General features: G+C 48.2%; 1 protein-coding gene across 8 annotated transcripts in view; it reads right to left on the bottom strand.

Moving 5' to 3' along the window:
* The window catches only part of LOC138565957 (uncharacterized), a 1,066,445-nt gene that overhangs the window by 216,113 nt on the left and 825,860 nt on the right, over positions 1–24,472 (bottom strand). For all 8 annotated transcript variants that reach the window (XR_011301733.1, XR_011301735.1, XR_011301734.1 and 5 more), the window contains 2 exons: positions 12,120–12,149; positions 11,527–11,556 (listed from right to left, as the gene is read on the bottom strand). Coding sequence is in view for 4 of the 8 variants with exons in the window: in XM_069643053.1 (XP_069499154.1) it covers positions 11,527–11,556; positions 12,120–12,149 (60 nt within the window). In the remaining 4 variants the exon portion in view is untranslated. The remainder of the gene's footprint in view (positions 1–11,526; positions 11,557–12,119; positions 12,150–24,472) is intronic.

Raw genomic sequence — 24,472 nt, 5'->3', positions numbered from 1 at the left:
CCAGATTCGGCAACGCAACGGGTCTATATGAGCTAATATCATGAGGGTCTTTCCCGGGCTCTGGGATAAGTACTGTAATAGATTCTTGCATCGTTGGGGTGACCGTACCAGTGGCCACGAATGAGTTGAAGAGGCGGGCCAGGGGGGCCACTAGTTGGGGCCGGAAGATTTTGTAGAAGCGAGTGGAAAATCCAGATTTAGATTTCAAGCTCTTAATGGCCGCCTCCACCTCCTCGATTGTAATCGGGGCTTCCAGGTCTTCCCTGGCTGCCGGGGTCAGGTGTGGTAGGGCCGCCTCTTGGATGTATGAGTGCTGCTTGATCGGATCCCTCGGGGCCGCCGTCATTATTTCCAGGTGGTGGGCGGTTGCCAAGCATACTTTCTCATGGTCAGTGTAGTCGATCACCCCCTGCGGATCACGGAGGCCTAAAATAGTATTCCTGCTCTTCGCCTTTGCCAGTTTGTTAACCAGGAGCTTGTTGGCCTTATTGTTGTGGGCATAGTACCATTGCTTAGACTTGGCTAGCAGGTTCGCCGTAGCCTCAGTGTAGTGGGCTTCCAGCTGTTTCCTGGCCATTTGCAGGATCCTGTAAAATTTGGGGGCCCAGCCCTTCCTTTTATGTGTAGCCTCAGCCTCGCGGACTGCAGCTTCCAAAGCGCCGCACGACACCCTCTTTATTTTGTTGAATGCTGCACCCTGGGCAATCAGCTCGCCTCTGAGGACCGCCTTCATGGCGTCCCAGCTGTTGGCCGGGGAAGTGTCCTCGTCCCGGTTTTCAACGAAAAAGTTCTTAATGGAGTTGGCGATTGAGTCCCTCACTGCCATGTCTCCCAGGATAGGGTCATAGAGGCACCACCGGCAGCGCGGAGGGGGTTCTGGGTCATGAGACCGCAGGGTCAGAGTAACTGGGGCATGGTCCGAAAAAATCCGGGGGCCAATTGTCACATCATCAGTGAAGGACAGGATCTGTGGGGAGGTCAAGATCAGGTCAATTCTGGAAAAGGTACGATGCACATATGAATAGAAGGTAAAGTCCCGTTCGTCTGGAGACAGAACCCTCCAAGAGTCCACAATGTTTAGTGTGCAAAACAGGTGGAGCAAGCCGGCGGCCAACTTCAAATCTCTAGAAGACGGGGTGTGAGATCTGTCCTTGAGCAGGTCCGGAACCCCGTTAAAGTCTCCTCCCATGACGACATGCCCCTCGATGAATGGGAGGAGAGAGTCCTCCAGGTCCTGGTAGAAGCTCTCCTGATACTCATTCAGGGCGTACACCGAGATGAGGGTGTAGAGCTGGCCATGGATGGAGCATTTGACTGCAATAAAGCGACCCTCCTGGCACCTTAGTGAGTCAAGGATCTGAGGCCTCAGGTCTTTTGCGAATAAAATAGCGGTGCCACCCTTCTTAGTGCCGAGGCGAGGAATCGTAGCGGAAAGAGTCTGCTTCGCAGGCGTGGAAAGTCCGCCGGAATCAGGTGCGTTTCTTGCAAAAAAAGCGATTGACGACCCGTCGTCTTGTAGCCTCTGTAGGATCGATTTCCTCTTCGGGGGGGGGGGGGAGAGTTCAGGCCCCTAACGTTCAAGGAGGTGAACTTGAGTTTCAGGTGAGGGGGTTGATCCGGGCGATCCTCTTGCTGAGGGGAAGAGGGTCGTGGGGGAGTTAGGTCAGCCATGGACGTGAGAGCATGATTGAATTGGAGTCTCCTGTGGTCGAGGGTTTTTTAACTGGTCTAACTGGTCTCCAACGGGAGAAAAGCACATTCAAAAATGACCTCCAACGGGAGGACCAAAGTGCGGCCAGGGGGGTCGATTTAGAACTATCGACATGGCCCCTAGGCGACAGGGCTGTCATTCGACAGCACCAACATATTTGAAAGTCTCTCCACGAGTAAAGTGATGACATCCGCCTTGGAGTGGGTTATGGACTGCGTCGGATCCGCGGCAAAATGTGAGGCTTAAGGTCCAGAGTCATGGCTCCAGTGCAGGCGTTAAGGCGTGTCATTTAGGTTTGCGATTTCTCTGCACTCTGGACCATGGGGTCCGTTACGGCTTTGGGGAGATTGCGTCTGAGGCCGGGCTTGATTGGCCTGGAGCGTAGAGGTCTGAGGTCTCTGGGGAGTCTGGGCGGAGGATTGACGCTGCATCGTCGAGGTGGCTGATGGTGCGCTGAGTGCCCTTGTACGAAAACTGTAGAGCCGTAGGAAAGAGCCATCGATAACGGATCTGCTGATCCCGAAGAAAGAGTGACAAAGGCCGGAGCATCCTGCACTTTTGAAGAGTCAGCGGTGAGAGGTCTTGGAAGATCTGTATCGGGATTCTCTGAAATGAGAGCTCATCCTTAGAACGCCCAATCGCTGCTATGGCCTCCTTGGTGGTGTAGAAGTGGACCCTAGTAATCACGTCCGTGGGGGGTCTGTATCAACCCCTCGGCGAGGGCACAGCCTGTGGGTCTGATCCAGCAGCAGTTGAGTCTCGTCCAAGTCTGGCAGGAGGGACTGCAAGAAGGTGCTAACGTATTCCGGGAGCTCCCGGTCGGAGATTGAGGCGGGCACCCCGTGAAGGCATAAGTTGTTGCGGCGGGAGCGGTTCTCCAAGTCCTCCTGTTTATGTTCGAGGATTTCGGTTCTTGCCACCAGCGATTGGACGGTGCGTTGAATTTCCGTCAATGAAGCAGAGTGGTCTGTGGTCAGGTCCTCGACCTTGCCAACCCTCTGTTCGATGCCGGCGACTCTTTGCTCGGTCTGCTCCAGTTTGGCGGTGAGTTCCGACATGCAGGCTCTGAATTCCGATTTGATATCGCTCATGAAAAGCTTGAAGATCCTCCTTAGTTGCAAGCGTTCTGCCGCCATCAGGCATTTTCTGGGGGGTGAGCTTGAGGGGGTCCGCTTTCCCACCCTTCCCCGAGGCCTGCAGCATAGCAGAGATGTCGGATGATTTAGGAGGCTTCAGTGCTTTGGCCATCGCTCCGCGGGGAGGGGACGTCACACATGGGTGACTCCCGGGTTCACGTTTTGCAAGGGGCTGAAGAGGGCGGCCAAATAGATGTGCGGGGTGGGCAGAGCCCGGGGATCCCAGGCGGTGGAGCGGACAGGTTAAGAATCCAGCTTCTCCCGAAGCAGAACAGTTCCTCAAAGTTGGCCAGTCCAGCAAGCTGGGCGGCCGCCTAGGAAGATGGCGGCGGCAGTCGGCACCTCCGGCCGGTGGCAAGAAGACGTGGGCAGGGGTGCCCCAGGAAGTCGCAGGGGGGGACACACTCCGTATGGGGTCAGAGTAGGTGGAGCTCGAGGGCCCTTCTGGCGGGGATAGTAGGCACCCGGAGGGGGTGTTGTGGTAGGCCTCAGGGCAGCCCCGGGGGGAGGGGGGGCAGAGAGCAGGTAGCAGAGATGTATCCCTTAGCTGAAGGGCCAGAAGACACGAAGTCGTCCCAGGGCGGTATGTGTGGCTCCACGCAAATTCGGGGCCACGCTGTAGCTGGAGGGCCTCCAGGGTGAAGGCTGGCAGGGCCTCCTCAGGGGTCGGGGGGGTGCTGGGGCAGGGCTGAGGGGCAGCCCACCTCACCTGTGCGTGGTCGTCCTCCAAGCCGGGGCCACGCTGCAACAAGTAGGTCTTCGATGGTAGCCGGAGGAGGCAGGGCCCTACCCCCGAGAGCAGCAGGCCGAAGATGGGCAGGGGCGCCCCAGGAATCGGAGAGGGTGCTGAGGTACAGCTGAGGGGCCGCCAATCTCAGCCGGGAGACGTGTGTGGCTCTCACTCGAGCCGGGACCACGGGGGGGCCTCTGGTGGTAGCCGGGGGAGGCAGCAGGCAGAAAATGGGCTGGGGCGCCCCAGGAATCGAGGGTGGGGGGTCCGCAGAGAGAGCAGGGATCCCAGCGAGGCGGTGGTGTCGGGAGCCGCTGAGTCGGATGATCACAGGGGCACCGGTAGCAGGCCTCGCACCGTCGAGGACCAGGCACAGGGGGGGGGGGACACTCGGTTGCAGGGTGTCGGGCGGTACAAGCCTCATGCGTGGGCCGGCGCGTCTCAGGGGCAGATGATGGTAGCCAGCCGCCAGCCTGGAGCGGGTCGCAAAGATGCGGCGGCCATTTTAGGCCGTGTTACGGGAGCGGACCCTCAAGCTCCCCGTCGCGTTTTCGCCGTCAGCGAAGGCGTTATGCCCCCAAAACGCTGCTGTCCATAGCCCAGGACCTCAGCAGCTGAAAGCTCCCCATCACGACCAACGAACTCAACTGGACACAGGTAAAATTAACGCTGAACCGCGGATCCGAGCAGAGGCCATTAGAGGAGCTGCCTCATCGCTGGCGCTCTGGGCCACGCCCCGTGCATGTGCTTTTTAGCGCGTGCACGTGTTTTCTCTTTAATACGGTTCGCGTGTGATTTTTTCAACGCGAGGACAATTTTCACGTCTTGTGAATTCGCGTGTTCATCCCAAAACGTTCGCACTTGTAAAAAAGAAAGATTCACATGCAGAAGCAGGAGCAGCAGCATTCAAGAAAGTTAAGGAGTTTCATTTAAGTAACCTTCATGCAAAAGGAATTCAATACTTCTTAGAAAAGACTGCATTGTTTTTAAAAGCATTTAAAACTCAAATCTCATAGAGTTTAATGTTCTTAAGGAGCAAACAAGAATATCTAAGTCAGTGAACTGCTTGCAAGAGTCATTACTTAGGATTCTAAGAGACTTGAATGGCTAGTGACAATATGCTCTAAAGTACTACAATTGTTCTATACTCCATGCAGATAATTGACCTCTAAGTCTTAAACAGAGGTTTAAGAGGTAAAGAAGTTAGAGTTGTTTCCAAAATAATTTAAGATAAGAAGTCTACACTAATCTATAAGTAACTAAGTGTATTTGTTTACTACAGATACCAGAGCCTACCAGACAGTTGCAGGGCTGCAGTGTCTCCGTTGTTATTTTATCCAAATTCCCCTTTCCCTTTCTTGGGGTTCTCAGCTCAGCTTTACTTTAGGGTTGAGAGGTGAACTCCTAGTGAGGGTCTGTGGGGCCAGCATCAGCTCCTGTGGAATTTGTTCAAGCCGGACCCTGACAACTGGTTCTCCTTCGGTGATTTCTACTGTGAGGAACTGACTTTCAAAGGTTATGTGACTGTAGTCTTTATTGCTCTATTGTCTTGGGCTTTTGTATGTGTTGATGCGGGCCCGACTCATGCACCGTTTGAGGGCTTGTGAATGTATATGGATTTCAAACCGGGTAGTCCTTGTATTCTGTGTTGTGTTGCTGCTCACACTGTTTTCCTTGAATGTTCAAAAGGGGTGGTTGTGGGGTGACACTGTCTGGTTTGGTGTGACTGTGAGGGTGGGGGGAGGGCCTTGCGGTTTTATGTTTAAATGTTTGACAGACGCAGTGGCTATTGTAATGTGGCAACGTGGGGTGTTGCGGGAGTTGCGATGGGCAGGTGTATTTGGTTGTGGTGGGCCTGACGTTACAGTGGCGATGGAGCTTGTCACCTTCTTCATGTGGAATGTTTGGGGGTAAATAACCCGATCAAGGCACGGAAGCTCCAGGCCTACATTACCAGACATCAACCTAAGATTCTAATGTTACAGGAGACCCATGCATTGGGGACATTCACGAGGCATTTGCCCCGCGCTGAGTCGCCAAAGGTATTACACTAATTATTCCTTTCAGGCTCGGGGCACCTTCACGCTTTTTCATCGTTCAATTCCGTTTCAGGCTACAAATAGTCGTATTGACCCTATGGGTCATTATGTGGTAGTGTGGGGCGACGATCTATAGCAATGATGTGGGGTTAATTAATATTTATGGCCTTAACATGAGGACCCTGGGTTTTACAACTCAATGGGCATCATTACAACTCTGCCGGTCCGGTTTCTGGACTGGCACAGTACAACTTTGCTGGCAGGTGCCGTCCCACCGGCCAGGGTCAGGCCTGCCGGGCGCGACGGCTCCCACTCGCAGAGTTCTCTCTGGAGCAATGGCACCATTGTTAATGGTGCTCGCGCACCCGTGTCCCCATTCCCCATTCCTGTTGGACTCCATGGGAATGGGTATTAACAAAATGACTGGCGCCTGACTTCCCAGACGGCAGTAATTTTTTATGGGTCCGGCGGCAACTTGACGGTTTTACCGGCATGGTTACCGCCAGACCCGTAATGAGGCCCAATGTTTGAGATAATTATGCAAACTGCTGACAGCCCCTCATTTGGGGGGGACTTCAACACAATATTAAATGATGTCCTTGATCGATCCTCCACAGCCCCTCGGGCAGGGTCCCCCACAGTGCAAGCACTTCATCAAATTATGCATCAGCTGCAGCTTTCTGATGTCTGGCATTGCCTGCATCCTAATGTGAGGGAGTATGCCTATCATTTGGCTATGCATGATATGATGTCTAAAATTGATTATTGATTTGTCTCATATTTACAGGTCCCCAATGTACGACGCTGTCACATTTTACCATGAACGCTGTCAGACCATTCCGCGGTGCAGTAGGGACTCTTAAATCTGTTAGGACTTCATTGAGTGGAGTTGAAAGGCAGCTGAGGCAGCTTGAAAATTAATATGATTTGACGAAGGACAGAGCGTGGTTGGGTGTGTTCAAGGGGAATATTTTGAGGTTTCAAGAATTGGCTGAAAAGGAGATAAGATGCATGGCCAAACCTATGAGGGCTCGGGCATATGGGGAGGCGGAGAGGCCTGGAAGATTTGGCCTGTGAGGTTAGATTGGATAATGGGGTGTAGTCCTATCACAGTCTATAGCTATCACTGGCATTTACGGTCCATCTGGGGTGGTGGTTGTCACCAATGACGGTATAAATAGGGTGTTCACTGACAACTATACTGCGTTGTATGATAATGCGGATGCATGTTATGAATCTACTGTGGAGGAATATTTATCTAATATAGCACTTCTAGAGCTCCCCCAGGAGGCCAGATTAGCCCGGGCTCAGGGTAGAATTATGCAAGGCATTCAAGCAGACATTGGCACCTAGATTCCTTTAGGTGTGGGAGGAGTCATTGGAGGTGAGGGAGTTGCTGGCCTCCCTTCTGGAAGCCCTCATTACTGTTTTATTGAAACCTAACAAGACTCCCGCTGACGTTGCTTCACACAGGCTGCTGTCCTTGATTAATGTGGATGCAGAGATTTTTGCCGAGATGCTTTCCTCCCGGATGCTCCCATAGATGACTGAATTGGTGCACCTGGATCAGTCAGGGTTTATTCCCAGTCGGTCTACGTTGCTGAACCTCAGGCGGCTGTTTTGTATTATGTCTCAAATTAATCAGCGCGCTAGGGCGGTAGCGGCCTCCCTGGATGCTGAGAAGGTTTCGATTCAGTGTTGTGGATGTATTTATTTAAGGTTCTGCAACGCTATCAGTTTGGGCCTTATTTCATAAAGTGTGTGCAGCTGCTCTACTCTGGGCCAGTGGCCAGTGTTCGAGCCAATAATTCTATATGACGGGGGTTGCAGTTGGGTAGGGGTACACGGCAGGGATGTCCGCTATCCCCTTTGCTCTTACCATTGAGCCCCTGGTGGTGCATATTCAAGCGACTCACGGGTATATGGGTATTCAAATTTCAGGAGCCCCGCATGTGATCTCATTATATGCGGATGATACTCTCCTATATGTCTGTCACCCGGAGGTCAACTTGGGCCCCATGATGGACACAGTCCATGAATTTACCAGGTATTCAGGGTATAGTATTAACAGATCTAAGTCAGAGCTCTTCCCGCGAACAGAAGCTACGACTGCTCCACCAGACTTAATGGTTTTCAAAAGGGTCCCTTCAAGATTTAAATTTCTGGGTTTAGTGGTATCCACGGCCCAGAAATCCCTGCATTCTGTGTGCCCATTCATTATTTTAGTGTGGGTAGTTACAACGAAGTTAGATTCCATTCAGGTGGTAGTTTTAAACCCCAAAGTGTGCCCGACTAAATGTAAAAAATGACATCTAGCTGTGAAAATTCAAATATTGGTTGTGTGTATGCAGAGTTGTCCTTCTCAGAAAGGGTGGCCATGTTGGAGAATTCTATGTAAAAACAGATTCTGCACTGCAGGCGAGATGTTATATGGATAATGATAATAATTTAGTATTTATACAGCGCCACAAACCTCGGAAGGATAAAAGGCTGAATTTGGCCTTGCCGGGATTGAGCCAGCAAGCTTTGCACGATGTCAAAGCAAGCGCTCTACTCGCTTTGCTATCTGACCGGCAATGAGTTTGTGTGTGCTGGTTAGAATACTAACATAGGTTCTCTACTGCAGGTGCGTTAACACTAAACAGAGAAATATGTAATAATTTGAGTGTGTATGTGAGAATTTGTGAATGTTATTCAGGATGCCAACAGTTTGCCTGGTGCAAGCTGACAAAATGCTTAATTTATGAAGTGCATTGGTGCACACGAAGTATGAAAAGTGCTAAGGTGAAAACTATCAGGCATTTAAACTGCCACTGCCTTTGGTCTGATACCATTATGTAGTGCAGGGTTGCACCTGGAAGGAAAGAGAAATTCATTTCTGTGAACAAAGAAAAGCTTTATTGTTCAAATCGCACAATGAAATATGTGATAGAAAACTGAATCTTACCTTGCCATACATAGAGGGCATGAAGAGGTTTTCACTGTGACAAGCAGGTGACAAACCAGATTAAATGCAGCCAGGTGTGAGCTACAGAGAGCGTGACTGGGGTAAAGGAATGATGAGGTAAGAGTTTCATGTTGAGAGAGACACCCCCAGTCAAACAGGAAAGGTAATAAAGACAGAGGCAGAGAGATTAACTACAGCGGCCGAGAAGCTGGGGCTTGTTCTTTTGGCGCTCTTGTTTTGTTTTGGGGTGAATTGTCTTTTGGTTTCACATGTTTGGCCCGCTCGTCTGTGGGCTGAAGGACTGGTGCTATCTTCGGAGTCTTGGCCTTCGGTTTGATGGTTCTTTCGTGGCCCTGGGCCTTTTAGGAGTGAAGGCTGTTGTGCAGCTTCAGCACACACGCTGAAAGATCAGCCCTCGCATGCCTGGAAGGGGTCCTTGCAGCAAACAACAAGGACAGGTGTGTGGTCCCGGGTCAGTGGCAGATACAGGACACGCCCTTATTTTTTCCCAAGGGAATGGTAAATCAGGATTCACGGGTACTTAAGTATTTACACACCCTGTTTAATTGACATATTGTGACAATCCAACATTGTAATTCATTTTGCAGTGAGTTCCCCTTCGCGGTGTATCTGGCTATGCCTGATACATTTAACTGAAAGGAAGGTTTTCTTTCTAGAAGGAAGCCCTGGATTTTGGCTTTCCATTCGATTCATGACCGTGATTGGCAACATGTGAAACACTGAAGATTATGAAAACAAAGGGTTGCATTTTCCTCCTCTGAATCGAAGCACAGATCTGCGTTGGCACGTTGGTAGCCGACTCATATTTGGTTTTGTTTCCTCTTTGTGAGTGTTGCGACTGCGAGGTAAAGAACGCCCTCTTGTGTGATGTTGATTTTGCTCTAAAAATGTTAAATGTTTAACACTTACTTTCTGTGCTGAGGCAAAGAGTTAAATACCCTGATAATTCAGTTTTAATTTTCCTGCTTGTCATTGAAAAGCTGCACTTTTAAAATCAGGAAATGTAAATGTAACAAAGGATTTTAATCAGGGTTTATCTGAATTGCGATCACATCCACATAGTACATTTGATGATGTATACACATTGTTATGTACCAAGTGAGTGAATATGACGTTTGTGTATCTCTGTGGTCACATTTTGTGCGATGAAGGAGAATAGGGGACACATCTGAATTAAGAGGCAGTGGAGGAGGGGGGGCAGAATGTATGTAAAGCTGAATTATCTCATGAATAAAATAAGGAATTACTATGTTTCCCTAAAGTATCTGGGCATATTATGGCAGTACAAAGCTAATGCCTATAAAAGAGACAACATTTTGGGATTTGACAACATTTATTTTAAAATAATTCAGTGCAAGGAACAGATGCACAGACACACATATTGTTCATCAATCAAGTGACTGGTGCGGCTAACAACACACTTGGTTATCACATTCATTTTACACCATGAGCTGGTTTACAGCATGAGATGGTTTACAGCTGCAGTTAAGCCATTTCCCCTTAAAAGCACAGGTCTAGCACAAAGACATCATAGGAACCGGGGGTGGGAGGTTGGGTGTAGAGGGGCAGGTAGTGGGATTTGAATGGCCATAAGGATTAGCATGGTAGTGGGTGGATAAAGAACCAAACAGCACCCACAGGCGGTTTGTGCCTCCTCACGTACCATCTGTTTCCTTTCTTCACTTCCCATGCCAATAGTGTTGGGGGAGAGGTGGTCTATCCCGCCCCCTTTGTCATTCCTGCGCAAAATGGATCTTGTGTGTACGAAAGGGGGGAGACGTCCCCACTGGTTCTTTGTGTGCTCCATGCTAAATACTGGCAAACAAGCAAGCAAATAACCAAACCTTTGGTAGAACAGGGCGAGTCCATTTTGTGTGACAATGGACGCCATCTTTTTGCTAGGCCCAAACATGATCTCTAAATGCTGCCTCTCCCATGCCCATTGCCTCGCGCTGACAGCCCTGACCCCCTCCATCTCCCTGCCAGCTCTGCACAAGCCCTGTTCCCACGGAAGTCCAGCCATGAATTGTTGCAAATGTTCAGTATCCTTTCATGCCTGAAGAACTCACTGCACTGTGTGTGACCGGAGAAGGTCCCAGCTCTTGTGCCCATCCATCTCCACTAACCTGCCTATGTTCCCTTGACCCCCACCCCAACAGGCCACAGACCACTGAGACCATGCCTGTCTCTTGGCCATATAGATACACATCTGACCCTTTGTAGTGACCTGATGGAACACTCACTGGAGCCCTAATACTAGGTGCGAATATATTCTCCTCCAACCTAACATATGTTCACCGGTATTACAAGGCATCGGGTAGATCAAAAAACCACAGGGCAGGCCCCTGTTTCGGGGGGCGGGGGGAGCTCTGTGCTTTATGGACATTCGGGTAAAAGGGTGAGAATGGCAGTAAATTTGCTTTGGGTGCTTTGAAACTATCCCCATTTGATGCCAAACTGTTATGGTTACCATTTATCTCATGTCATCAATTCCTGTTGTATTAGATTAGACAGTCAGGGACCTAATAATCCCCCGACCCGACCTTCACCGCGGAGATAAGCGCAGCTGACCCATATGCCACCGGACAGACATCCGAGCAGCAGCCAATCTAATATCATCATCCAGTATAGTCATATACTGTATCAATCCGTTCCTCCAATTGTGTTGCAGAAATGTGTACCTATATTCTGTCATCACGCGTGACGAGTTTGTGGTTCATAATTTGCTGCCCGTGTACTGTTTGGCAGAGCGTTCTCAGGGCAGCAGAGTTCTCTGCGTGCACAACTTACTTATATAAAACTTGTTTTACTTGCAATCCATCTCCTGGTCTCATTCCCTAGCGGGGTGTGTCCATTATTTGGTCTGGGGAATAGTACGTGGTTGGAGGATGGTAGCCTTCAATAGTTTAAATCGAATGAACATTGAACTGATCAGAACTTACGGGTATGGAGAGTCAGCACGTGCATCCTCACTAGGGAAGGAAAACACAAGAGTTATTGTAGATGCATAGACATGTGCATAAGGGGTATGTAACACAAGTGAATAGACACTATGGGAACCTATAGCACACCAGGCAAAGGCATACCAAGGGAAGCTACAGACCTATGTGGCAATCTACACTCTGAGAATGTGCACCATGAGATCCTACACAATATCATAGGCATGTGCATCCTGTGAATGCACAATATTTGAATGTACATCATAAGAATGTATATTATTTAAAATGCACATCATAGAAATATCCATCCCATGATTTGAAATCATTCCAATGGCATAAGCACTATCCAACTGCACAGTTGCAGTCAAAAGCTTCGAAATCCATACCTTGGGGATCGGCACTCTTGGAAAATGAATTCACAAAATGTGCAGCTTGCCGCACTATACAATCAGTACATCCACACTATACATGACCACACCACGTGCATTGTCACATTTTGAAAGGAAGCATCAGACCATCTCTTTATTTGAAATAAACACAACAGACTGTAATCAGTCAGCCACCCACTACTGAATGTGAAACTGATCCACACTTACGGTGATGGGGTGCCAGCAGGTGGGTTGATACTAGGGAAGGAAAACAGAACAATTATAACAAGACTGTAAACAGATGGAAAACACAGACCACGGGACTCTACATCAATGCAATTTACAACAAAATGTATGGCATAGAGATTATGGAATTTTCTACATCGTCTGAGCCTACCACCAGAAATGTTCAATTAATGTCACATGAAGCATAACTGTTGCAAAACTGAAGGTTGATGACTGGAAGGTTATGAATTAATCATAACAACTGCCTGCTGTTGTAGGCTTCCTCCCAGCCCATCGCTTTTCAGCCTGACATGTCGTTGCAGAAGGAGCAAGACCATATGAAAATCAGGCTATGTCTCACATAAAATGGTCCTCCGAGCCTGATGCTATGATATGAAATGATATGATATGGCATTTATAACGCGCCTATACCCAAGTGTTCTGCTGGGTCGCATCCCAACTAGACGAGACCACAAGCAACCACCAACATGTTTCGGTCTCACTGGCTATCATCACTGAGGTGTAGCTTGGGTCTCTAGGCACAGCCGGTTGGTGACCCATGTCTGGGCATACACATTCCACATGGGTGGCACATCAAAAACAAAGGTTGGTAGCTGGAAGGGTATGAATTAATACTAACCACTGGCAATGCCTTGGAGCAACCTCCCACACCATGGTTTTCAACTTGCCAAGCCATTACAAAGACTGTCATCCAAAACTGCCAGTAATTATAATTGTTCAGTTATAACGCTTAAATACCAAGGAGTGGTTTCTAAGCGCGGGATTGGGATACGGACCTGTAGTGCGCTGTGTGGTCTTCCTTCCAAGACAAGCGTGTTGCCCCTGAGCTGTCCTTCCTCCCCAATAATCCTATTTCACTCATCTAGTCATCCTTCATCTCATCCCTGCTTTCCCACTATGCCTTTCATACATTCCTGTGCAGGGTTTCATTTGTTTTATTTACTGATGACAGATGCTTTAGAATCATTCTCGGAATTATGAGACCCCTCCCTTATCAGAAGCCCCACAGATGGGTGGCCTTGCACTAGAGAAGGAGGCACCGGACTTCACCATGCAGTGGGATGTGTGCACCAATATTCACATGCAGCGCCACCCCCATTATAGTCCAAGCCTTCCAAAGGTCCAAGAAGTGATCAGCCAAGAGCTCTCAGAGGAGCCAGCACTGCCAAGTCGACCAAAGATAGACCAGTGCTGCCTCCCGGCAGACAGCACTTGTGATGCAAAGCATGTTTGCTTAGCTGGCAGAGCACAGAGGGCCTTTGCGTTATCTTGTCCACAGCGCACACGGATTGAGAGACACAGGTGACGAGCCAGGGATCTTGCTCCAACTTTTGAACCTGAACTTGAAACTGTTGGTAAGTATTGGAGGGTGGCATTGAAGCAGGACTGTAGTAGGCAAGAAGCCATTTCCCACAGCATAGCAACCAGATTCACAACCAGTTTACCTTCCCTAAGTCTGTGTTGGTCCCAACCAAGAAGTTGTAGAAGTTACAGACCAATGGGACTTTAATCAGGAGGAAGTGGGGCAGCTTGAGTTTAGGGAAAATTAGGTGTGACTGAGTGTGACGTGAATTGGTATAGGTGTTTATTTCCCTTAACTAAGTTACTACAGGAACCCAGCAGTGTCCCAAATCAAGATGGAGGACAGTCTCAGCAATTGATTGGCTGAGAGCAGTCGGAATTCATTTGGAATTTCACAGGAGATTCTAAAATGCCTTTCATCCGAGTTTTGTTCAGAGAAGATCGCAGCTTTAAAAACTCCTGAAGGGAAGAAGAAAAATTATTCAGAGTCTGAGCTGAGTTCAAGCTGAGCATTTGAATAAATCATCCAACGCTTCTTGAAAGACACTGAAGACACAACCAGAGCTAAGTGACTTTAATTTTCCACATGTACTACGACCTGTAAATAATTATTTAAGCGCTTTGTGAACATGGAAGGTTACTGTCTTTCATAGTGAAGGACATGTTACTGAATTATTAAAAAGTTTTTCCAGCATTTCACAGTTGTTTGAAGTGAGCACCGCATTTTCAGTTGCAGCCGGTGAAAACTGTTAGCGTGAGCACATTTAAGTAAAGTACCCGTGTGCGTGTGATATTCGATGATCAGACGCTCGGTTACATTGGCAACCTTCACATCTGCGGGCCTGATTCTGAGGTGCATGCACAAACACAAAAGTAACTGAGGGAAAAGGGCAACTGAGGCCATCAAAATGATGTTTCACTGTGGATTGGAAATTGACAGGCTCTGATCATCAGAATTCAGATATGCACCCAATGCAGATATTGAAGTCCTTCATGTCTCGACTTTATTGCCCAAAGCCGATAAGCTAGAAATAAACAAGACGTCATCTAAGGAAGCCATCAGTAGGTTATTTTCCTTCTCCAGACTCCAGTAACACAACCTTAGCCACTTAGAGTCCTCTATGGCAGCTTGAATGATTCGCATATTGTCCTCTGAGATCCTGATATGCCCTAATGACCTCATTTTAGGAACCACGCTGCTAAATTTAGTGATCATGGAGAAGGGGGTTGAACCTGGCCTCTCTCCTGAATCAGCAGGTTTGGGAGAACGGAAAAAAGGAGAGGGGATCTTCGACAGGTCCCTCAGATCTGAAAACTAGAACTTGGCTGGCCGCCAGGGAGCTGCAGATTACTGAGCACTGTGCCACTTCACAGTACTTGCTCAGAGCCAGGTGAATCAAAGGAAGTGGGGTAAGGCGTAAGGCATCATGCCCTGCGCACGAAAAGTCCAGAGCATCCCCCAGTGAGTTTAAGCCCTGGCCATCTCTGGAAGCATAGTAAAGACGTGTATTGTCTGTGCTCATAGCAAATAAGTCTTCTTGAGGAATTCCCCAAGTCGAAAAGAGGGACTGGGTAACTTGTGGATGTAGCTCCCACTCATTTTTGGCCTTCGACAGGCAGCTTAGATGATCTGCCTCTGTATTGTATATTCCAGGCACATTAACTGATAGAAGCCACATGTTGTGCTGAAGGGCATTTGAACTGTAACACTGGTAAATTGTCTCGATTTTGTCCTCCTTGTTTGTTTATGTAAAACATTGACACAGAGTGGTCAGTTCTTATTGAGACGTATTGGTTTGGTTTTATTCTTATAAAGCGCTACAAGCCCATAGGCCTCACAGCGCTACATAAAACAAAAACATACAAGACACCATAAATAAAATAAATAACATGATAAATACATAGTAACAACCCAAAAGTGAAAACAGCAAAGGAATACATAAGCAGAGTGGCATTATGGAGCCATTAAATAACCCAGCGTCAGTCTTGAAGAAGGGAAAACATAAGAGGGACCCATTAAACAGAATATAGCAAATTACTACTACAAATGGGCATCAGCATCAAACAATAAGCTCAAGATTCGTGGAACCCATAGGCAAATATTTAACACGTTTCAGGTACATGGGCAAAGTGCCAGTCCCACATCCCACCAAGATACAATCACTATTCACTTGAGAACGCCATTTGGCCAAGTCAATTCTGCGCAAGAGTTTAAAATCAGAAGAAGGCACAACGCCTGGTCCTGTTCTTGCACATAGCCAGGCAAGGACTTTATTGCGGAGTGCGTCTCTGGGTTTGGTCTTAGCTAGTTTAGGGACATTAGAATGACAAAGTTAAGATTGTCCAACACCAGGACCTTGATGTCTTCATTCTCCAGAGGTGGCATGTTGAATTTCCTACGACATGCCTTCCTTAGGTCTGTCATTCTGGGTTTCTGAGAGTCCTGATATCCAGCTGAATTTGCAGACACAGGCATAGTAGGGTATTCCGACAGACCCAAACTGGGTTTCTGTGGAGACTCATTTATTAAAGGAGAGGGAAAAGATAATAATTTTTTTCGAGGGGAGCATTGGTCAGTCCTGACCCCAATACGTGGAACCCTCATCGGGTGGGAACATTTTCAGTTTCTTTATAGAGAAAATCTGTTAACCGTAGGTCGAACGCTCTGGAATGGGGTATTATCTGCTTCAAACCAATTGGTTTGGGAGGAGCAAGATACTTTAGTACTAAGCGACCCCATCATAGATGAGATATTGGCTGCCTGTGTATCTCTAAGAAAAGGGAGCACATGAAGTTTTTCTGCAGAAGTAACAATGGATGCACGCCATGCGTTAAAGTCCTCAAGAGTTTTACAGTTATTCAGTTTTGTTTCAAGAGTTTGTTTCAAGAGGCTCCAGTGATCAGACATACAAGACGTGTCCATATTCTTCATTGAAGCAGAAAGCGATGGCAGAGGCAAGATGGGGATAAAGGTGTTCACATTCTACCCTGAGAAAGAGGGTGTCAATATGGTGGGGAATAGCCAATCCCCATTAATTTCAGAGGTTGAGGGAGGCACTTGGAAGGTTTTATTGATGTTATCTACACATCTAAACGTTGCTGGTAAGATAGGAAAAAAATGGAGCAGAATTGTCACCCTGTAAATTAGGACTGTCAACGCTGACTGCCCCATGAGCTGCATGACCTTTGTTAGTTGAGGCTGTCTTGTTCTGTCTTGTTCTGATTGCTTGACGAGATTGCCTTTAGGGCCAGGAAAATCACATCTAGAAGACTGATGTGCAGACCCTGATCTTCCAGGGATCAAAGATGCAGGTGAATCATGGTTACTCCGCCAACCCAGTAGGGGAGAATCCATGGTAATGGTGATATGAGGATTAGTATGCCTGGTATTAGGTTTTAAGGATCCGACCACCAAATCAAGTCATGAGTCATCTCCTGAGGAATCAGAATGTGTTTGTTCTGTGGATTGGAAGCCTGAGGCCAGGTATCTCTTAGGGCTATCAGAGACCTGCCCATGTTTAGCATGGCCAGAGGCACTGCCTTGGCGCAAGAGGCCATGAGAACCAGTAGCCTCTGAAATCACCTTGTGCTCATACTGAAAGAAGGGATGAACAATGAGCATGTGTTCTGGATGTCTGTGAGTTCTTCTGCAGTCGGGAATATCTTTGGTAGGCGAGTATCCAGCAGAAGCCTGTGTATGTCAGGTCATGTGGGCGATCAAGAAAGACTTCCTCCAGTACCTCTGCAGGCCTGTGTCAAACAACAGATCTAGTAACAACAGATCTAGTAAATATCAGAGTTGCGCCTCTGCCATCTATAGAGACAGTGCCCTCACCAACCAGTCATCCATTTAGTGGTATTTATGGATACCAGGAAGGCTGCAACAGCTTACATCATTTTTGTAAACACCCTAGGAGCCAAAAGGAAGCACTCAATACTTGAAGTGAAGTCCCCCTGTGAGGAAAGGGAGAACACTGTGGTGAGGAGACACTCATCTTTCAGATCCACTGCACAGATCCAGTCTCCCTGCTCATGAACACACCAAACTGAGCCGGAATAACCATCTTGAATTTCTCTAAGGGAAGACACAGGTTCAAATTGGCCCAATCTAAAATGTTGCGCAGGCCCGTCTGGTTCCATTTTCGTACCGTAACCACTGTGGAATTCTCTTTTTGGGAATGGCACTTTCGCTATGGCTTTTATCCTAATTAGTTTCGAGGGTAGGAAGGGAGGACCGGGAAAGGGGCAATCTGAAACGCCTGCTGGCAACTGAAATAGTCCACAGGTCAGAGGTGATGGTCGGGGTGACTTGATGTGAATGGAAATTCTCCCTCCTAATGGAGTGCTTTGGGATTGACCCCCACCATCACTTAGTGACCTTCTCGGTTGTAACAGAGGAATCTCCTGCTGTAGGGGCTGAGAGAGGAAAAAAAAACTCTCAAGCTAAAGTCTTCTGTTTCTTCCTCGGAAGACATGGAGTTCTGACCTATTGTCATGCTTTATGGTCTTGTCTTAGAAACTAGCAGAGCCTGCAAAACAGCGGGACCACAAATATACTATAGAGCTCGTGGGTTGTTTTGAGACTGATGGTCTAGTTAGCACTGACACAGATTTTGCAGTGAGATTGCTTGTTTTCTTTTTTGTAAGTTCCTCCTCTGTAGTATTGTGGAACAAAACAACCCCATCGAAGGGCAGATAAAGAAACTTATCCTGATCCTCCATTGTAAATCTAGTTGTGTGTAGCCATGCCTGCCTACAGATGCCCACATCTATGGCCACTCATCTCAACGAGGTGTCAACATGATGCACCGCAACCGCAGGAGATTCTGCACAATCATTCTAGTGTCTGGTAGACCGCCCTTGAATTGGTATAGATGTTCGGCTAGAATGAACTTCTCGAATTCTGAGAGATCTTTCCAGCTGCCAGTGGGCTGTCACATTAACCTGACGCAATTGGAGCGCTGAATTAGCATATACCTTATTTGCCTAGAATTTCAAGACTATTGTCATCTTTACTCAAAATATGCAAAGCAGAGGTGGAGGAAGAAGTCAGTATGAAATGCATTGTGGCAGGGCCGGTCTTTGTGTCAGGCAGCTCAGGCGGCTGCCTGATGTCAGTCAGTCTCTAGGTGGCGCGGCGGTACTCTGAGTCCTCCAAACCAGGCCAAGGTGGCCACACGCACCAGCCAGGCCTTGATTTTTACGCCCCTGTAGGAGCAGGGAGCACTGCTTCAGGCTGCAGCCTCGCCCCTTTGCCCTCAGGCAGGGGCAGGGCAGCAGCAATTGACAATAAATTAGCAATTAGCAACATTTGTTTTTTGTTTTTTCACTTCGCCCCGGGCCCCGGTGGCGCTGGCACCAGCCAGGCCCATGGGCGCACGTGCGGCGTGCCCTCAGGCTATGTGCGCACGCGCACTAGCTTGATGATTGGGGGCTTGGGGCTGGCTGCTGGAGTTGTTGTCAGCCCCCCGGCGCCATTCGGAAAACAGGAGCGCCGAGCGAGTGGAGTGGATGCATGCACAGGGCACAGCACAATATCAGGTAAGTGTACTGTGTTTGGGGCGAGGGCGATCATGCTGCAGAGGACTAATGCCATTTTGCCATGCCTAGCCTGCTGCGACTGAGTGCCGTGAGCGGCCACTTGCTGGAGGGGGTGTGCGCTGGCACCTGTAGGTGCTGTGATGGCAGTGGAGGGGAGGACCGGTGACACCGAAGCAGAGTGTCAGCACTGCAGCTGTGGTGCGGTACGGGGACACCGCTGCTCTGCCTGTTTCTCGGCGCTCTGTCCGGTGAGTAGCGTCCCTCTGTCAGGCCCTCTGAAGCTGCAGAAGACGCAGCAGGGCCTCTGACGGAGCTGAGCACTTGCACTGAGAGGCACCTGGGCCGTATATGCGGCGATGAAGAAGCGAGCTCAGAAATCATTGGGGCGGGCCATAGCCTCCCCCCGTGGGGTGCACGCAACTCGTGATCATTGCATTCATGCCACAGGGGTGCGGGGAGGTTGTGCTACTGGCTCTGACATCCGACACTGTGATCTGGCTCACCGGTGAGGGGCCTGCCCTGGTAGGGCTCTTCTGGGCTGCAGCATTAAAGGGGTGACAGTTGGACAGAGGTGTGCAGGCCTACCCCCATTGTTCAGCAGACTAGTACTACCTGAAAGGTGCTTTGGGCTCGGCATAGTTGACAGATTCTCATCCCCCTTGAAATTAAGTGTGCAATGATGTCCGGGTGAGGCGCGCACAAAATGAATAACCACTGACCATGGATGAGTGGCCTTTTTCATGCTCCAAGTAACCACGCAGGCTGTGAACCAAGAAATGCCCTAGAAAGTGTACTGTGTTTGGGGCGAGGGCGACTTTTTAGATGCATGATTCGCTATCATTGCTATTGGCACGCAACCCTACATACCATACACTGGACGCACAAACAACACTGATTTGAAGTTGGCTGGCTCCCATTTGTAATGGGGCAGAATCAAAATAATAACGGTATGGAACTTGGTGCGCAGAGCAATGACGGTGGTATTTTAAAGTCCGGCATCCATCACTTTTGTAGTGCCAAGATGTCCGACGGATGGCAGTAATTATGCTATACAAAACCCCCTTACAAGCATGACTTTTTGATTGTACTCTGCTTGCCCCAGCAAATTTACATGTCTTATATCTTCGCATTTATTCACCTGCCCTTAAGTAAGTAAATCTACAGCATTCATAACATGAACATTGTGTACGGTAGCTTAATTAGGGGATGCACCTGCTGCGGCGATGTGTTCACAAGCTGCAGGTTGCAAGCGTGTATCCTGCAATAGCCACCACCAATTGTAAGCCTCTGACTGAGGCTGACAAAATTAGTTATATGAAAAATAAAAGGGTAATATTGATAGCTGTTACTACAGCAGTTAGAAGTTGGAGGAACCTGCGTGAAGCGCTATATAAGAACAGAAAACAGTGAGTCGGCTCATGCCCACCAGTCTGGGGAGGAACAGGGCAGCGGAAAAAGTAGCTGCTAAGGTGCACTCTAAGAGAGCTGCCCCCAACAAACAAACTTTGGAACAGAAAGAAGCGACCACATGTCCATAGTGGGGGGATAGAGGAGGCCAAAAATATAGCCAAATGTGGACGGTGGCAAGTCTCAGGTGTAGACAAGCACCCACCGTTCACAAGCTGTGCAGCAGGAATAGGTAGCCTAGCCACAGCCTTTATGCTAGTTGGGGGAGTGGGGGTAAGAGTAAAATAGCGTGTGCAAGTACCCTCGCCCACCAAATATTCGGAGAGTTAAATTATATCCTTTTTCTGTAACGGGATACCATGGCTCACAAGTGATGGTGATGCAAACTATGATCAAGCTAAGGGGAAATTAAGGCTGTTATGTGCTCTTTATGCATTATTATTCATGTGCCATAGTCACAAAGTAACCGTTTATACACACAATCCTTGGTTGATAATCCAAGATTACAAATTGAATACAATACTTAATCAAAGCCATACTATGAAACTACAAAACACTTAATCTCAAACGGTTTCCTATTCGTATATTTCCACATTTTTACGAATTTCTAGATGGCATTCATATTATTTCCTCACTCACGTAATATTTTTCCACATTATTTAGATGGTTCAGGGCTAAATAAGTGACGGACGAGTATTGAGTGCTTCGTGGTTGTGTGTTGCTCACAATGCAGCAGGCGCATCCCATCCCGATTCCTTGTGAGCAGCAGCACCGAGCCAAGAGACACAGGTGCGGGGTGCTGCTGCTGCCTGCATATATCATATGGAACAACATGCCTGAGACGCAATCACGCATATACTGTCAACTTCAAGTGTGTGTGTCCACACGTCAGCACATGTATGGCGTGTTTGCACATCTTGTCCATGTTACGTATCTGTGGGCCACCAAGATACGTAAAATGGACAAGATGTGCAAACATGCCATACATGTGCCGACGTGTGGACACACAAGTTGACAGTTCATGTATGCGTCATTGCGTCTGGCTACATGATCGAAGACGAATTCTTCTCAGTGTTTCTGCCCCCCGTTTCGGATAACACCCTGGACAGTGGGCAGTACGGCGGGCCCGTCGCTGTGGCCCCGTTATCGTGATGGCATGAACTGAAGTGCTGGGCGGGCCCGGTCCCCTTGTACAAAAAGGAAGAAATAGAGAGGTGGGTGTGGGGCAGGGACAGGAGGCGGAGAGGACTAGGGCAGGTGCAGATAACAGAGGAGTGGTGGGGGCATTGCAGAATATTGCAGAGACAGACAGGTGGAAGAGTGTATCACCATCACACAGCATCTGCACATAAGACTGAGGAGGGGATCATCATGTTCAGTTATTCATCTTGCACTGCAGAAATAAATATGTATTGCCCAGGCTGCTGCTACAGAGCAGGGGTAAATATTGCCTACCAGCTGTGTGTGATTGATTGTGTGAAGTTAGGTAATTGAATTCAGTGTTAACTTACCATTCAGAATTATACATTTTAAACATTTGAACATCCTTCCATGTTGTGCTGTTTGATGGGTTGTGCATTTTAAAATGCTCCAGTGGTGCCAACAATGTATGTTTTGTATATTCCTGTGATGTAATTGTTATGCAAAGTTTTATTTTTGAAACTTGAAAAATCCTATAGCTTTTTGGTCACAGAATGTTGGCAAGTATGGGTGTTGATTTTATGAAAAGGCAAATGCCATTCATCCTGTGCAATCTGGGTGGTTATGCAAAGCCAATTTAATGAAATTTGATGTTATGTTACTTGGCATTTGTATAGCGCCCTATGTATCATTGGTATGATCTCAAAGCGCTGTTAGGTTGAATGCCCTTGGGAACCGTAGTTCAAGCCAGTAGAGAGAGAGTGTTGTACGGTGCGTTGGTGCACCGGATATGTGTGCAGCTGGTGTAGTGTGCTTATTTCACCTTGGTATGCTAATTTCTGGCAACGTCACATCCCATTGCATTTGTTGATGAGTCCCCCAACTTAAATCTTTAGGATTTGACCCCTGCTGAGTAGGGTTTATTCACTCAGCTTGGAGGAGAGCTGCTGGGCATGGGCAGCCTTGCCCTTCCTTGATCTGCTGTGCCGAAACTAGTCTTTGTCAGTGGGAAATTGCGTGGAATCGTGAACGAATCAGAAGGCCCAGCCGCAGCCAGACCCAGTGAGCCAGAGCCTGCTGACTTTGCCAATGGGGCACCGTGACCGGTTTGCGCTGCACGCGAGTGCCGAGTGCTTCTGCCTTCTCTGCCGATCAATAAGGTAAGTCAGTGTACCACTGATCCCTGAATTGCTTGATCAAGTCAAAGATGCCCAAATCTACCAAAACTGAGGACCTGAGGGGGGCATATCACCTTTTTCGCGTAAAACAGGGCGACGAATGGAAAACCGCTTTTCGCACCAAATACGGCTTGTACGAATATCAAGTAATGCCCTTTGGCCTTTGCAACGCAACTGCTGCATTTCAATACTTCATGAACAATGTCCTACGGGAATTGATTGATGTCTGTGCTCTAGTGTACATCAATGCTATCTAGTATATTCCGCATAAACACGTCCGATCCGTATTGGAGAAACTCCGTCAACACCAGCTCTGCCAAGCTCGAAAAGTGCTCATTCCACATCGCCGAGGTGGAATTCCTAGGCTTTATTCTCAGCCCGAATGGAATCCGAATGGATGTACACAAGGTAGATGCTATCCTGAACTGGCCATCCCGAAATTCATTCAAGGGGGTTCAAAGTATGCTGGGTTTTGCAAACTTCTACCGCCGGTTCATCCCAGGATTTTCGCAAATCGTGCATCCCATTTCGTCATTACTAAGGAAAAGCAACAAAAAGTTCCAGTGGACAACAGAAGCCGAGGAGGCTTTCCAGGAACTCAAAGCAAGATTCACATCTGCCTCAATCTTACGCCACCCTCGCCCTGATCTCCCATACCTGGTGGAAACGGACACCTCAAGCATGGCTATGGGAGCCGTCCTCTCACAAAAGGACCCCGAAACGGGCCAGTTACACCCTGTTGCCTTCTGGTCGCGTAAATTGACACCCCCTGAACTCAATTATGCTATCACAGACAAAGAACTCCTGGCCATTAAGTCAGCCTTTAAGGCATGGCGGCACTACCTCTTGGGCGCCAGACACACAATCACCGTAATAACTGACCACCGGAACCTCCAGTACCTAAAAACGGCAAAGGCCCAATCCTCACGACAACTACGTTGGGCTCTTTTTTTTGCTGAATATGACTATGTGATTACATTTCGACCAGGGGTGAAAAACGGGAAGGCTGATGCCCTTTCCCGTATGGGGTTGGAAGAGCAAGGGTATCAGACCCCTGACCCAATAGCAATCATCCCGAGTGACAAGCTCCTAGGAATCACAGCAACCATAACTCAGAAAGAATGACATGAAGAAATCCAAAACCTGATGAGTCCGGAGCAATTACAAGCGTGGAGTGCACAAGGAGAACATTACATGATAAAAGATCAGTTGCCCTACTACAGGAATCGTTTATTCTTACCAAACCAAGAACTACGAGTCATGTCCAGTTATCATGATTCCTTGATCGAGGGCCAGCCCGGAATCGCTAAAACCCTAGCCAAGGTAAAACGAAATTATTGGTGGCCCACGTGGCGTAAAGACATTATCCAATTCATCCTATCTTGTGGAGTGTGTGCTCAAAACAAGTCATCCGAGCAGAAACCGGCTAGGCTATTAGAACCATTGGAAATCCCACCAGCACCCTGGCACACATTGTCCCTCGATTATATTACTGACTTACAACCCAGTCTAGGGTTTAACACTATTCTTGTGGTCGTGGACCTATTTTCAAAAATGGCATATTTCATTCCTCTTAAGGGGCTCCCAAATGCTTCCACTCTAGCAAAGGTATTTCTTGAAGGCATCGTACGGCTCCATGGGTTTCCTTCAGTTTTGGTCTCAGACCGAGGTACTCAATTCGTATCTAACTTCTGGAGAAAATGCTGCTCTATGGCCCAGATCGACATCCGGCTATCCACCAGTTACCATCCCCAAACGGATGGTCAA

The sequence above is a fragment of the Ambystoma mexicanum genome, chromosome 2p (genome assembly GCF_040938575.1).
Source record: "Ambystoma mexicanum isolate Mex_15411 chromosome 2p, UKY_AmexF1_1, whole genome shotgun sequence".
NCBI classification, from domain to species: Eukaryota; Metazoa; Chordata; class Amphibia; order Caudata; family Ambystomatidae; genus Ambystoma; species Ambystoma mexicanum.
This window is presented reverse-complemented; position numbering and strand designations above follow the sequence as displayed.